We start from the raw sequence: 16697 nt of genomic DNA, 5'->3' as shown, positions 1-16697 counted from the left end.
ATAATAATTTTACTATATCATTCCTAATTATTGCAAAGTAATCTAATGATTGAAATCAATAACACATACTTTAAAAGTTATGCAGCCACTAAGAATTTCTAAACTTTTCAACTCAATAATCAATAATAAGGATAAAATATGTATAAAATGTTAAATTATCTTTTAATTTTTCAAACTAGACAAGTAAAAATGAACGGAGGAGTAATAAATTTTACTTAGTTTCCAAGAAAATAAATTTTTAGATCAAAAAGTTTAAATTATTTCACTTTCGAATGCCACCTAATTCTCCAAAATCGTAGCCTTTAAATTCTCAGCCGTCCCTCCTTTTCACTTCTTTCTTCCCCAATTGGAGAAGAAAGAGGACATCACTTTCCTTCTCTAACACTCCAATATCTCTTCATAACCCCTAGAAAATTCCATAACCCGACCCGAAAAAATGATCAATTTCCGGCCACCGGATACTCGAACACGTCCATCTAACGGTTCAAATTCATCCGTAACAGCAGAGAAAGCGTTGTCGTTTATATCAAAAGGATGGCAAGAGGTACGATCCTCTGCAGACGCGGATCTACAGCTCATTAAAAACCGAGCGAATTCGTTTAAAAACTTAGCTGATAGAGAATTTGAGAATTTCCTTAATTCAGCTTCAATATCATCGCCCTTTGTTGTTCCAGTAATTACATCATCTGCCACTACGATGACACCGGTGAAAGAGATTGATTTTGTTAAGAAGCTTAAACCCAAGCTTTCTGAGATTCGTCGGTAAGTGTGTCAAAATGGGCTGAGTTAATAAATGTAAGTGTGTCAAAATGGGCTGAGATAAGCTAAGTTAATAAATGAGCAGGTCAATAAGTTACTTTAGCATCTTCCCAATTCATACTTTAGCATCTTCCCAATTCATATAAAGTTTTAGTTGATTTATTTGATTCCTTATGAATTGCTCAATTGCCAAATAAGATCTTTTTTTTTTCTTCTGTTAGAGCTATATATATAACATACTCTCCCAATTTATGTGGCACCATTTAACTTGGCAAAAGAAAGGAAGACTTATGAAATTTGTGCTCTAAAATAAACCTTAGACATTTGTGTGGATATAAAATCGTTGCATTAAGTAAAAAGGGAAATTTTCAAGTTAAGCTGTCTCTAGTTATAGAAAGGTGACACAAGGAAGGTGTGCTACAAACAAACAGAAAAAAAAAAGTTTATTTTAAAAATATTTTGAAAGTTACTCATGAGTGAATTTGGACTAAATATCAGCCCAGTTTTAAATGGGCTAAAGTGAGCGGGTCAAAATGGACGAGTAAATTTGGGCGGGTTGGGCGGATCAAGGTTTTTTGGGCTAATTTTGACACGTCTATTTGCAGGGTTTACTCGTCGCCGGAGTTCAAGTGGCCAACACAGGGGAAGCTTAAGATAGATTTATCAGCGATAAAGAATGCGATTGTATCGGAAGTGGAAGAGGAGGAGAGGTGGAGGAAGTGGAGGAGAGAGAGGCTTAAGGAAGAAGGGCAATTTGGGGAGTTTAATTGGGAGCCAATTAAAGCTTTTAAAACTCGGTTAAGGGAGCTGGAGGTGGAGCTAACGGGATCAAGTTCATCTGCGGCAGATATTATTGAAGGGATTAAGAACAGTGAATTTGTGGTGAAAGTGAAGTCAAGCTTGGTAATTTCTGATTCTGATTACCATGCTTTATTCTTGTTAATCATTCCTTATTATGGAACATATCTATGGTTTTCATTCATGGACTAAAACCATAGGTACTTGAAATGATTTGCTATTTTAAAAAATGAATCTTTGATGAGTATATAGATGGTCTTTTCCTCCTGTTTACATTTGTTGGAATACCTTTGATTTTGTCAAGTAAAAATTGGTATGAAACTTTTGATGTATGTGTTAATTGTTTAGTTTGAAGAAATTGGGTAGGTGTTTGGTTTTGATGAATGATCTTTGTAGGCTAGTGGTTATGAGCTGCTACCCCGTGACAGTCACAAAGATTTTTCAATAGAAAGCTAATTGCCTCTCTCCCAAAAACAAAAAACTTTAAGCAAATTGTAACTTAAATGACCTCTAATTCGACAGAGGAATAGCATCTGAATTTGGTTCTTCAGCTTTTATCACAAGTACTCTTAAGAAAGAAGGTATGTGTTTTAAGAGGGTGCTACAATTCACATTGTTAGCTTTGCGTTTGTTGTTTGCTTTTAGTTCCTAGGACATCAAAAATATTTTTATACTGAAAGTTTAACTCTGTGGTTCTTTTTCCTCAACCCCTCTCTTATTATATGAGAAATACTGTGTAATATGATTTATCATTATATGATATGCCTTCTCAAGTTAAGTTTTAAAAGCAATAATTGGACTGTAGTATCAGCTGTAGCTAGGGGCGGACTTAGTGTACAATTTATGTGTTCATTCAAATTCAATAACTTTGTTCAGGCCCAACATATGTGTTAAAAGATCCAGTAAATGCCTAAACAATAGATTCCAAACCCAGTGAATCAAATGGATGTGGTAGAATTTTGAACTCAGACTCATAAAGTTCAACTCTTGGATCCGCCTCTACCTAGTAGGTTAGGTATAACAATTCTATTTCCTTTTCGGGATAAGCACAACCAGCACCCAAGGCTGTGGCCTAGTGGTCAATGAAGTGGGTGGAGCACCATGAGGTCTTAGGTTCAAATTGCAAGATATTTTGATGATGCGTTATTTCTCTTATTTTTGAAACTTTTAGTTTGTGGATTACTGTACTAACAGTTTTCCCATTGCCCCATTTTTTTGTTAACCGAGAAATCCCTGGAGCCATGCATGGTTGGAAACTTGGTGGATAATGTGTTTGCCCCTCTATCCATCTCCACTTAAATATCAATTTTGTCTGCGACAGGGTTCAGACCTGTGACGTGCGCTTAACCCGCACATAGTGTTGTACTCTTACCACTAGACCAAAACCCTAAAACCTTGGGGGCTAGGTTGTCCCATCTTGATGCTGGTAATTGCTGGAATTTCTTTTCTGTGTTGTGGGATTAAGTCAAATAGTTGATGGAGTTGATTTTCATATTCAGCTCACTGTTTAATGGTATACGTGAATAGTTTTGTCGCAACGGGAGGGTAAGCTTGGGTTTGTTTAACTCATCAGGCACGAACAGTTGCTTTCTTCATTTAGATCTTTTAGTTCTTTCCTTCTGTCTCTCGATTCCTTCACAATTATGTGTTGGCTTGTTATGTAAGTTGTCTTTACCCGCATTTGTATTACATTGATATTATCCATGTGATTAATTTTTTCTTCTATTTGTCTAATTGTTTTCCAGAAATCAATTTGCAAGGAACCAGAAGAGACAAAGGTTGCTGTCTTATCTTTTAACGTTGGATGAAGTTTTATGCTACATGGGTTTCTATGCATTTGATTTGGACTGTGCCCGCACTTAATACTCTGCTGAAATAGTTTGAGAAAAGGAAAGGAATTGAAAGAGAAAATAAAAACATTTCTCCTGCCTAGCTTGGCTGTGCACTTAGTAGGTGTTTGGCCATAGAAATCAAAAACTTTTTCACTTTTTTTGGAATTTTGGAGTTGGAGTTGTGTTTGGCCATATTTTGCAAATAGATTTTTTTTTGTTGAAATGTACTTGTTTTGGTTGTGAAAAACAAGTTTTTCTTGTTTTTCAAATTCCAAATACAACTTCAAGTTGTATTTGGAATTTTCATGGCCAAACACTAATTTTTGAAAAAAGTGAAAACAATTTCCGGAAAAAAGTGAATAATTCTTGTGGCCAAACGGGTCTTTATTATCTATGAGGTTGATGGAAATTTAGTAGGAATACACGGGGAGGAGATATTGTTTTTTTCTTGATAAGCGAGAGCAAAGATCATTTTCGTTTCACTTTCTCTTATTTTTCTCACTATTTAAACAAGTGAAATGAAAATTCTCTCTCTTATTTTTCTCTTGATTTCCCTCTGTGAATCTGACTGGAGCTTAGGTATGAAATGAACATTTTAAACAACTATTCTTTCCTTTTATGTATACAAGTTGGATTACACGTCAACAGCATAAAATGTTTATTCTTGGATTTTAACCTTAACTGAAAAATTGGACATAATATTTACTAACTAGGAGCTAGTCTCTGAGGGTTAATTATTGGCGAATTTAAACTAGGATCAAATTCTATTCTAGTAGGTTGAAAGCAATTAGACGAGCGACATTTTCTTTCTCTTATCCATCCTCACATGATATTCATCTATGCAGGGAGTGCCACCACTTGATGTGCCAGAACTGTTGGCATATTTAGTTAGACAATCGAGCCCGTTTTTGGATCAAATTGGAATAAAAAGAGGTAATAGTTCAATTGGCGTTTACAAATTACTTCTTGTGATTTTGGATTGTCTTTGTTGTTTATGTTCCGTTTTCAATGCTCAACCTACGCATTTAGTCTATGACTCTACGTGAATGTCCTCATTTTTCTTCTTTTTAATGCTTAGTCTATTTAATCTGTTGAAGGTAGATATTCTTCAATAGCATAAGTCAAATTGGTGATGCTACCTATACGCACTTGGTTTGATATTTTATTGTGCTTTCACTTTTCTCTAGATATCATTTATTCTTTTTGTTCATTTCGTAGGATGAATAGCCTACTGTTGCACGTTAACTAGGATGGTTAGCTTACTTTTGCATCAAGATATATTTGAAAAAATATTCTCATTTTTTATTTATAGTAAATTACTAAATTTTTGCACACAAATCTTGTGTGAAATCTGTGGTAGCTCTGTTAATTACAAACTTTCAACAAGTATAGTCAGATAGTTTCTCCATAATTTGTCCTTGACATGTCCAACATGGTGATGCAGAACATTTGCATGATATATGTGAGTAACTCAGTCTACACGTATAAGAAAAACTGTAACAGAATTTAATAAGGAAGCTTGATGTGTCAGATCCTCAATATAAAATAACAATTCTGGGTTCTAATGATTTACAAGCATAAACTGAACTTTGCTTTCTTTTTTATTTTGTTCTAATTTTTAAATGTCTATCTGCTGTCTGTTGACACCATAAGCCATCTTCTCTGTGTCTTTAATTTGTTTGCAGATATATCAGAGAAGATAGTGGAAAGCTTATACAGCAAAGGACAAAGCAAGCTTTTGCTACATTCCTTACCCGGAGGAGAGTCCTCACTGATTGATGGTGAAATTATGAATGATGAACTAGATTTAAGAATCGCCAGTGTTCTTCAGAGTACTGGTCATTGCTATGAAGGTGGATTTTGGGGAGATGCTAAGCAGAACCCAGCAGGTGATAAAAGACATGTAGCAATAATTACAACTGCTAGCCTTCCTTGGATGACGGGAACTGCTGTGAATCCTCTATTCCGAGCAGCTTACTTAGCCAAATCAGAAAAGCAGAATGTTACATTGCTGGTTCCATGGCTATGTAAGTCTGACCAAGAGTTAGTTTATCCAAACCAACTTACTTTTAGTTCTCCTGAAGATCAGGAGCTTTATATACGCAATTGGCTCGAGGAGCGAATTGGTTTCAAGGCCAACTTCAAGATATCATTTTACCCTGGAAAGGTAGTCCCTGATTAACTAGCTAAATAAATTATAATATGATGAGCAAGATGTATGGATGTGATTATTGATGAATTATTTTACCTTCCAGTTCGCCAAAGAAAGGCGAAGTATATTACCAGCTGGAGACACTTCTCAGTTTATCCCATCTAGGGATGCCGATATTGCAATTTTGGAGGAGCCAGAACATCTCAATTGGTACCACCATGGCAAACGTTGGACTGATAAATTTAACCATGTTGTTGGCATCGTCCACACGAACTATTTGGAATATATCAAGAGGGAAAAGAATGGGGCTCTTCAAGCTTTTTTTGTGAAACACATTAACAATTGGGTCACGAGAGCATATTGTGACAAGGTATGTTTAGTCTATGGACTATTCTATTCTCCACCTGAAAGGAAAAAGAGGGAAACTGTGGGTTACATGCATCATTGAGCATTCAAAGATGCTTTAACACAGCTTTTAAAAGCACTATGCCCTCTTTGAAATTTTAAATCACCCTGTTTTTTATTTCATGTTGGTCATAATTGAGATGTCAATTTTCCTGTTTAGGTTCTTCGCCTTTCTGCTGCTACACAAGATCTACCGAAGTCTTTGGTCTGCAACGTTCATGGTGTCAACCCAAAGTTTCTGAAAATAGGAAAAAAAGCAGCTGCAGATAGACAAAGCGGCGAGAAAGTTTTCTCTAAAGGGGCATATTTCTTAGGCAAAATGGTTTGGGCAAAGGGATACAGGGAGTTGATAGATCTGTTATCAAAGCACAAAACTGACCTTGATGGCTTTAATTTGGATGTGTTTGGCAATGGCGAAGATGCTCATGAAGTAGAGAGTACGGCAAAGAGGTTAAATCTCAATGTCAACTTTATGAAAGGTAGAGACCATGCAGATGATTCTCTTCACGGGTAAGGATCCTTTAATAGAACTTTTTATTATTGAAGAATGTAGAAATTGTTCAGCAGAATAAGCATTATTCAGTGCGTCTCGTTTCATTTGGTGTTATGATCTATAAAGCATCACAGAGAAATTTTAATGGAACTGGCAATAGTAACATTTTGCTCCCTTGTGGCAAAATGATTTTAGAATTACTGTTAGTGTATCAGTGAGTAAGATGGTAAAGATGTTCTTATAATCACCAAGGGTAACCTCAAGAGTAATTAAGGCATGTCCCGCCTGATTTATGTTAGATGTCTAGTACGGGGCAGATATACTCCTTGGTGGGATTTCAATTTTACAACAACAACAACAACAACCCAGTGAGATCCCACCGCGTGGGGTCTGGGGATGGTAGAGTGTACGCAGACCTTACTCCTACCAAGGTGGGACGGCTGTTTCCGAAAGACCCTCGGCTCAATAGAAAGCATAAAAAGAGGTCAGATAGGGCCAAGAAATTCAAAGCGATATGGAAATGCAAATAACGAAAGCGACACAGATTAAATAAGATAATCAAATTATAGGAAATAACATATAGCAGCAGAAATCAAAGCACAAGAAATTATAGCGCGATAGTGTGACTACAAATATGGAAGGATAAACGAGACTATCTATTAGCCTTCTGCCCTAATCTGGGTCTTCCAAACCCTCCTATCTAAGGGTTTCAATTTTACTTGGGTTTAAATTTTCTACTTCTTTTGAAGGGGCAGATACTAGATACCTAATTAACGACTTTACTTGGATAAAGTTTTAAAACTTTCTCCGACATCTTTTGCAAAAAACTGTAATTGTTCTTTTTCTTTTTGGGGATTTTTCATTGACATGGTACTTCCAACTGCTAGATCTTGTGCTTGATCAACAAGGTCGAATACAGATAATTTGCTGACCTTCGTTTGATGCTAGTAGTTGAACTTTCCCATTTTTGTGTTCCCTGTTTGATTCTTTAAAGTTCACTTTTTTTAATGTACATATTTTACTTGGCAGTTACAAAGTCTTCATAAATCCTAGCATCAGTGATGTGCTCTGTACTGCCACAGCTGAGGCTCTTGCAATGGGGAAATTTGTAGTCTGTGCGGATCACCCATCTAATGAGTTTTTCCAGGCATTTCCCAACTGTTTTACTTACAAGACACCTGAAGACTTTGTAGCAAAAGTTGAAGAGGCAATGTCTAGTGAGCCTCATCCTCTCACTCCCGAGGAGCAATATAAGCTTTCATGGGAAGCTGCTACGCAGAGGTTCATGGAATATTCTGACCTCGACAAGGTTTTGAGTAGTGAAACAAGTCTGGACAGGAGACGTCGGAAGGGCATGGGTAAATCAGTTTCCATGCCAAACCTAGAACAGATGGTTGATGGTGGTCTGGCGTTTGCTCACTATTGTCTTACAGGAAATGAGTTCTTGAGGTTGTGTACTGGCGCAATACCTAGAACACGGGATTATGACCAGCAGCATTGCAATGATCTCCGTCTCTTGCCACCTCAGGTAGAAAACCCAATATATGGCTGGTAAATAGAATACGTAACTGACATGTATATCATTATTTCTAATATGTATTATAAGATGTTAGGTAAACTGGATGCTGGTTAATCCTTAGCTACAATGCTAACGGTCTGGGTCTAGATGCTTTCTAGCTATTGATGCAGTTAAACCCGCAGGGGTAGTTTATAGGATCATACGTAAAGTTTATAACTTGTAATAGTCATACCTCTCTTTTTCCATGTTAAATGGTGTCGGGGGTACTCCAAGTTTAGGACTAGGTTGTTTCTTAAATTCTTTTGCAGTTAGAAAATTTCCATCAGCTGAAGCAACTGGTCACTTGGACTATGCTTGTACGACTGTTATTATGTTGTAGTTGTGATCTGTAGCTGCATGAATATTACTCTAAATTCCTTGCCACTTTTTGCATAATGTCTTTGATTATATCAGTACCCCACTTGTGGGATTATACGGGAATGTTGTTGTCTTTGATTACATCAGTAGGCTGCTATGCTTGAGAATTTGTAGTTCTTTCTTTGTTGCATAGCAGGTAAAGTAATTCATTCACTTGTGAGAAAGTGTATGTAACAGTGGTCAGTGGGTGCGAAGGAACTAAATGAAATCAACAGCTATTTTGTTAGCCCAGTTCTATATTTAATACTGGGCCAAGAGTTTTTATTACAGCTCCAAGCGTATAATAGAAGTGTTTGATGAATGGGGGCCCATATTCATGATGTGAAAGGGCTCAATCGTAAGCTACGAGGGATAATACGATCTTCGGTTCTTAATAGTAATGTTTGAGGATAGCATTTCCAAAATTTGTGGTTCTTTGACGAGCTATGGAATCGTTTGAAGTGACTCATTAAAAACAAGGATCTGTAGAAAAGACATATTTGACAATCTTTAGGTGGACTATAGCTTCTATAGTGTTTGGGGTTCTCAGACATGACTTTTTGTAACTTACTCATAAGTTGGTTCTTATTAATGGAACCATAAATATTTACAATAGAATCAAGTTTTTATTGGGGAATATGTATGGACACATTATGAACTTGTCAACCACGTACCACTTAGCTGCTAAGTACGTATCAAAATTTGTCTTTTTTCGGATTTCCCATTTGGTGTCAAGTATCCACATTAGGCTTAAATCCGGATTCGTATTTTAGTCCCGTTGGGGGCAAAGACTTTCTAACAATGATGATTAAATGTAGAGGCTTAACTAGAGACCTCTTGGTTAAAGATGGAGTAGTATCAGTCACTACACCACAACCCTTGTTGGTATATCAAAATTTCTCTCTATGATACCACCGTTGAAATCTACTGTAAACCTCATATTCAAACGAACATTGTATTTCAGTATCACAAAATTGATACTATAAATCGTATGAGGGGGAGTAAAAATGAGTCCATTGTTTGGTTTAGTTTTTGGAGTTTGGTATTACGTTATTGAGAACAGGGTGATCGCCTCTTCATTGGGTAATTTTCTTATCATAAGCAATCTGAAATAAGAGTTGATGTCATTATTAATTCAAATTCAAAAATACGATCAATACATTCAATTTGATTCGTGCAATTTCCGTAGTATCTTTTACCTTGTTATGTCTCTGTCCTCCTCCACTATATATATATATATATATATATATATATAATAATAATAATAATAATATATAATAATATATATATATATATATATATATATATATATATATATATATATATATATATATATATATATATATATATATATATATATATATATATATATATAATAATAATAATATATATATATATTAAATAATATATATGCCACCCCCCACCCCCCCCTCCCCCCTCCACACGCGCACTCTAATTGTTTTCATATTCATTTATTGATATATATATATATATGACTTTTTTTTTTTTTGAATTAAAGCATTAATAAATCTATAGAGTTAACTTCGAGCCTAATTCTTTTTCAAATAAAGGGTTTTGAGTTTATTGTAAATAGGATATTGTATGCCATTATGTCAAGGGATTTTTTGTCATAAAACTGATCCCATTTCTCATTACTCCAGACGTCGGATATACTTTATTATATGACCTTATTAATATGTCTCCAGACGTCGGATATACTTTATTATATGACCATATTAATATGTTTTCCTAATTAGGAGTACACTCGCTATAATCTGGAGCATGATAATCCTATCTGATCTTTAAAGTTTTAAGTTTTCGTGATAGCTACTTAATTTGATAATGTATTAGAATTATTGTGCATGCTCTATCTTTCTTTATCTATGCCTTGTTGATATTCCTTCAAACCACTCAACCTAATTTTTCTCTTCGTCCACCTATGACCTATTCCTAGTTGCAAAGAGCATTCAATTCTTGTCCATCAACTTTGGATGACTGTCCCCTTAAAATTAATTTTAAAAAGTAAAGTAAAGAATTAACGACCGTACAAGGTACATAGATCGTGCATTGTAAGCAAGCAATTGCTTCCATATACTCTATGCGTTTTAATTTATCTGTCTTAGTTTGACTTGATATGAAAATTTAAAAATAAAGAAGATTTTTTTAATCTTCTGATCTTAAACTAAAAATATATATAACGTACCATACCCTTTAATCTTGTGTGGTCTTAAACATATCATGTGAGATGTTGAAATAAAGAGTTGTCAAATTGGTAAGTAAGGGTTGACGAGTTGAGGTAATTAGTTGGGCGTACATAGGGGGAGTGGGGGGAGGGAAGGGGCTAGGGTGCTAGCCTAGGCGGCGGGGCGGGAGTTGGGTGGGTGGAGACAATTAGTATGAAATGCTATACTTGTTTTCCCTATTTTCATTATGTAAGTTATTTTCCTGATTTTTAATAATGAACTTGTTTTCTTATAGAAAATGTTTCTAAAATATGCTGACCAATCAAATTAAATATGAAAATATTGGATACCAAACACACCCTAATTTTCCTTTGTCTTACTGGTGTTTTATTTTATTTTATGAATTATCATTTAGTTTTCAGTACTATGCTTTATTTTTGTTCTTTCTAGTTGTGGGATCCCAGGTGCAACAGGGAGGGTGTATGAAAATAAGTAGTTATATGTAAAACATGAAGAAGCTGATGTTGAGAAGCACTTAGTTGACTGTCATGCATTCTTGTTTTTTCCTAGCAATATCCTTTTTGCATGGATGTGGAACTAATATATTAATTAATATATAATTCAATTCATTTCTTGAAAAGTTAAAAGTGTATAATCATGTGACAACCATTTTCTTGGAGTAATTTCGCAGTGACCCTTCAACACGTAGAGGAGCTTCTACACGCAATATCAATCGAGAGAGATAATAATTCTTGCCAATTAAGAAATATATTAGCTCAACTTAATAACCAAAATGTAACATTTCTAATTAGAGGTTAATGGATGCCTATGATTAAATACAAATAATTAGTATAGTTTGGTGCACTAGTAAGCTCACACTAGCTATATGCGAGTTCGAGGGCCGGTCCCGATAAAACAACGCAAATTAAAAGAAGACTACATGAATAATACTGTTAGTATATACATGAAAATGATTTTAGGCTAGGTGTTGAATTGATGTTTATTGTAACACTAAGAATGTTAAGCTATCTTCTGTATGATTCTTTGGATTCCATAATAAGGTGCATGGGACTAAAATGAAAATAACTTATACTATTCCTTATGGTATTATAATTAATTCTGAGTGAAATCAGGCCTTATTTTCACTATCATTCATGAACTTGACCCAAATCTAGTCCTAAATTAATATTCTTCTGATGATACACATAGTGAATATGTAGAAAGCTTGGCTTTAGAAAGTGGTTATGCAGTGGGATTGAAGCCTCCACTTCTAATCCTCACTCACTTCTGTTTCTCCTTTTTTGCACAGTAAAACGTAAGCTGCAGTACAAGTGGGAGTAAATTAGCTATTTTTTCAGCTTTCTTGGCACTTAGGGTTTATTTGCATCTCTAGTTCATCTTTTTATATGTTAAAAAAATAATGACTAGGCAATTCTTGATCTTCATGTACCCTACCTCGTCTAGGTAGATGGGCTTTGAACGGGGGCTAGTATTAGGTACGGGGGTCCGGAACAAAAATAACCCCAAAAAAAAGGGTATGAACGAAAATAACTTGAGAAAAAAACGGTATTAAAAGTACCTTTAACGCACTATTTTCATGCGTTATTGGTCAATAATTTCAATATTTTCATGCGTTATTGGATTGTGGTTTTTTTTTTTTTTTCTTTCTTTCTTTCTTTCTTTCCTTTTTCCTTTCTTTCACACTTTTTTACATACTTTAACTATAGATTAATCATGCTTCGAGACTCAAACGTCAACATTTTATATAAACCTGATATTTTTTTCGATACGTGCGTACTATAATGTAGGCTCGATACATCAAGGATACGTAAACGTTCGGATCGTCGTTTTAGGGGTTGAAAAGGTGCCGAAGTAAGTTTTGTTTGAAAAAACTTAGTGTTTTTTCCATACTTTAGCCATAGATTAATCATGCTTCGAGACTCCAGAAACGTCGGATTTTATATAGAACCCGATATTTTTTTCTCGCGTACTATAATGTAGGCTCGATACATCAAGGATACGTAAACGTTCGGATCGTCGTTTTAGGGGTTGAAAAGGTGCCGAAGTAAGTTTTGTTTGAAAAAAACTTAGTGTTTTTTACCTACTTTAGCCATAGATTAATCATGCTTCGAGACTCCGAAACGTCAACATTTTATATAGAACACGATATTTTTTATAGAGACGTACTATAATGTAGGCTCGATACATCAAGGATACGTAAACGTTCGGATCGTCGTTTTAGGGGTTGAAAAGGTGCCCGAAGTAAGTTTTGTTTGAAAAAACTTAATGTTTTTTACATACTTTAACCATAGATTAATCATGCTTCGAGACTCAAGAAACGTTTATTTTATATAGAACCTGATATTTTTTTCTGCGTACTATAATGTAGGCTCGATACATCAAGGATACGTAAACGTTCGGATCGTCGTTTTAGGGGTTGAAAAGGTGCCCGAAGTAAGTTTTGTTTGAAAAAACTTAGTGTTTTTTACATACTTTAGCCATAGATTAATCATGCTTCGAGACTCCGAAACGTCAACATTTTATATAGAACCTAATATTTTTTTCTGCGTACTATAATGTAGGCTCGATACATCAAGGATACGTAAACGTTCGGATCGTCGTTTTAGGGGTTGAAAAGGTGCCCGAAGTAAGTTTTGTTTGAAAAAACTTAGTGTTTTTTCCATACTTTAGCCATAGATTAATCATGCTTGAGACTCCGAAACGTCGCATTTTATATAGAACACGATATTTTTTTCTGCGTACTATAATGTAGGCTCGATACATCAAGGATACGTAAACGTTCGGATTGTCGTTTTAGGGGTTGAAAAGGTGCCCGAAGTAAGTTTTGTTTGAAAAAACTTAGTGTTTTTTACCTACTTTAGCCATAGATTAATCATGCTTCGAGACTCCGAAACGTCAACATTTTATATAGAACACGATATTTTTTTGTTATACTATAATGTAGGCTCGATACATCAAGGATACGTAAACGTTCGGATCGTCGTTTTAGGGGTTGAAAAGGTGCGAAGTAAGTTTTGTTTGAAAAAACTTAGTGTTTTTTACCTACTTTAGCCATAGATTAATCATGCTTCGAGACTCAGAAACGTCAACATTTTATATAGAACCCGATATTTTTTTCTGCGTACTATAATGTAGGCTCGATACATCAAGGATACGTAAACGTTCGGATCGTCGTTTTAGGGGTTGAAAAGGTGCCCGAAGTAAGTTTTGTTTGAAAAAACTTAATGTTTTTTACATACTTTAACCATAGATTAATCATGCTTCGAGACTCCAAACGTCGGCATTTTATATAGAACACGATATTTTTTTTAACGTACTATAATGTAGGCTCGATACATCAAGGATACGTAAACGTTCGGATCGTCGTTTTAGGGGTTGAAAAGGTGCCGAAGTAAGTTTTGTTTGAAAAAAACTTAGTGTTTTTTACATACTTTAGCCATAGATTAATCATGCTTCGAGACTCAAACGTCGGCATTTTATATAGAACCCGATATTTTTTTAACGTACTATAATGTAGGCTCGATACATCAAGGATACGTAAACGTTCGGATCGTCGTTTTAGGGGTTGAAAAGGTGCCGAAGTAAGTTTTGTTTGAAAAAAACTTAGTGTTTTTTACCATACTTTAGCCATAGATTAATCATGCTTCGAACGGATTAACGTCCGGCATTTTATATAGAACATGCTTTGATATTTTTTTGTGCGTACTATAATGTAGGCTCGATACATCAAGGATACGTAAACGTTCGGATCGTCGTTTTAGGGGTTGAAAAGGTGCCCGAAGTAAGTTTTGTTTGAAAAAAACTTAGTGTTTTTTACATACTTTAGCCATAGATTAATCATGCTTCGAGACTCAAACGTCGCATTTTATATAGAACCTAATATTTTTTTCAAGCGTACTATAATGTAGGCTCGATACATCAAGGATACGTAAACGTTCGGATCGTCGTTTTAGGGGTTGAAAAGGTGCCCGAAGTAAGTTTTGTTTGAAAAAACTTAGTGTTTTTCCTACTTTAGCCATAGATTAATCATGCTTCGAGACTCAAACGTCAACATTTTATATAGAACACGATATTTTTTTTGCATATAATGTAGGCTCGATACATCAAGGATACGTAAACGTTCGGATCGTCGTTTTAGGGGTTGAAAAGGTGCCGAAGTAAGTTTTGTTTGAAAAAACTTAGTGTTTTTTACCTACTTTAGCCATAGATTAATCATGCTTGAGACTCGAAACGTCAACATTTTATATAGAACCAACGTACTATAATGTAGGCTCGATACATCAAGGATACATAAACGTTCGGATCGTCGTTTTAGGGGTTGAAAAGGTGCCGAAGTAAGTTTTTGTTTGAAAAAACTTAGTGTTTTTACCTACTTTGCCATAGATTAATCATACGACTAAACGTCAACATTTTATATAGAACACGATATATAGTACTATAATGTAGGTAAATACATCAAGGATAAATAAACTTATCATCGTTTTAGGGGTTGAAAAAGGTGCCCCGAAGTAAGTTTTGTTTGAAAAAACTTAGTGTTTTTTCCCTACTTTAGCCATAGATTAATCATGCTTCGAGACTCCGAAACGTCAACATTTTATATAGAACCCGATATTTTTTTAAACTATAATGTAGGCTCGATACATCATAATAATGATACGTTTTTCAAACGTACATAATCTATGGCTAAAGTATGGAAAAAACACTAAGTTTTTTCAAACAAAACTTACTACCTTTTCAACCCCTAAAATGACGATCCGAACGTTTACGTATCCTTGATGTATCGAGCCTACATTATAGTACGAAAAAAAATATCGTGTTCTATATAAAATGTTGACATTTTGAGTCTCAAGCATGATTAATCTATGGCTAAAGTAGGTAAAAAACACTAAGTTTTTTCAAACAAAAACTAACCTTTTCAACCCCTAAAACGACGATCCGAACGTTTACGTATCCTTGATGTATCGAGCCTACATTATAGTACACAAAAAATATCGCGTTCTATATAAAATGCCGACGTTCCGTCTCGGAAGCATGATTAATCTATGGTTAAAGTATGAAAAAACACTAAGTTTTTTCAAACAAAACTTACTGGCACCAACCCCTAAAATGACGATCCGAACGTTTACGTATCCTTGATGTATCGAGCCTACATTATAGTACGCAAAAAAAATATCGTGTTCTATATAAAATTTTGACGTTTTAGTCCCAAGCATGATTAATCTATAGCTAAAGTATGTAAAAAAGTGTGAAAGAAAGGAAAAGGAAAGAAAGAAAGAAAGAAAGAAAGGAAAAAAAAACACACAATCCAATAACGCATGAAAATAGTGCGTTATTGGGTTGAAATTATTGATAATAACGCATGAAATATCACTTTAACTGTCCGTTCCCTTTAACGCATGAAAATCATGTGTTAAAGGTACTTTTGTACTGTTTTTTTCCCCGGGTTATTTTCGTTCATACCCTTTTTTTTGGGGTTATTTTTGTTCCGGACCCTAGGTACGGTCGGTCTTACCGGTTCAGATGAATCTAATATCTTTTATTTAGATTTTATATCTATATATTTTTTTTAAAAAAAATTAATATTGAAGGGGAGTCTTGGAGCAACGATAAAATTGTCTTTGTATGACCTATGGGTCACGGATTCTAGCCGTGAAAAAGTGATTGTTTACATCACATCCCTTGGGATGCAGGTGCGGCCCTTCCCCAACCTTGTTAATGTGAGATGCTTTGTGCATCAGATTGTCTCTTTTTAAAAAAAAGTTATTTAATATGTATAAATATTTAATTGCAAACTCATGAATAGTTAAAACGAGCTATATTGAAATATAATGCCGAACTTGAGCAACCACTTTGACATTTTCTTTTTTACCTAACTTGAGCATGTTGAAAACTTGAAATGCATAATGAGATCATGTGCTCGAGGCAAGACAAACCCACGTCTCTACATTCCTTTTGCATTTCACATGACTCAATGATACTTCTTTTTTATTTTTATTTTTTATGTGCATCCAAATAAAAGCATCTATGATGAAGTTCTAAAAAGGGAACCTACATCTACATTTGAAAATAATAATTGTTGGATGCATGTTGTCTTCTCTAATTTGCATTAATTAAACTTGAAACATGCTAATTTGAAGGG

The 16697-nt window shown here is 34.9% G+C and overlaps 1 protein-coding gene across 1 annotated transcript; it reads left to right on the top strand.

The window, feature by feature from the left end:
- Window positions 1-321: 321 nt before the first annotated feature.
- On the top strand, window positions 322-8381 carry LOC132049413 (digalactosyldiacylglycerol synthase 1, chloroplastic-like). Its single transcript, XM_059440207.1, has 8 exons — window positions 322-762; window positions 1365-1662; window positions 3303-3335; window positions 4235-4322; window positions 5075-5556; window positions 5645-5911; window positions 6107-6456; window positions 7469-8381. The coding sequence occupies exons 1-8, from the start codon at window positions 437-439 to the stop codon at window positions 7992-7994; spliced, it is 2370 nt and encodes a 789-aa protein (XP_059296190.1). The 5' UTR covers window positions 322-436; the 3' UTR covers window positions 7995-8381.
- The last annotated feature ends 8316 nt before the right edge of the window (window positions 8382-16697 follow it).

This window comes from Lycium ferocissimum, chromosome 3, assembly GCF_029784015.1.
Source record: "Lycium ferocissimum isolate CSIRO_LF1 chromosome 3, AGI_CSIRO_Lferr_CH_V1, whole genome shotgun sequence".
In the NCBI taxonomy this organism is placed as follows: Eukaryota; Viridiplantae; Streptophyta; class Magnoliopsida; order Solanales; family Solanaceae; genus Lycium; species Lycium ferocissimum.
The sequence above is the reverse complement of the archived record's forward strand: the minus strand, read 5'-3'. Positions and strand labels throughout refer to the sequence as shown.

What these genes read in the sequence shown, in the direction of transcription:
- LOC132049413 (XM_059440207.1), top strand. Translation starts at nt 437, where the DNA reads ATGATCAATTTCCGGCCACCGGATACTCGAACACGTCCATCTAACGGT. An exon ending in AGGAACCAGAAGAGACAAAG is followed by an intron (nt 3,336 to 4,234) that starts GTTGCTGTCTTA and finishes TCATCTATGCAG; the next exon opens with GGAGTGCCACCACTTGATGT. An exon ending in TCAAATTGGAATAAAAAGAG is followed by an intron (nt 4,323 to 5,074) that starts GTAATAGTTCAA and finishes ATTTGTTTGCAG; the next exon opens with ATATATCAGAGAAGATAGTG.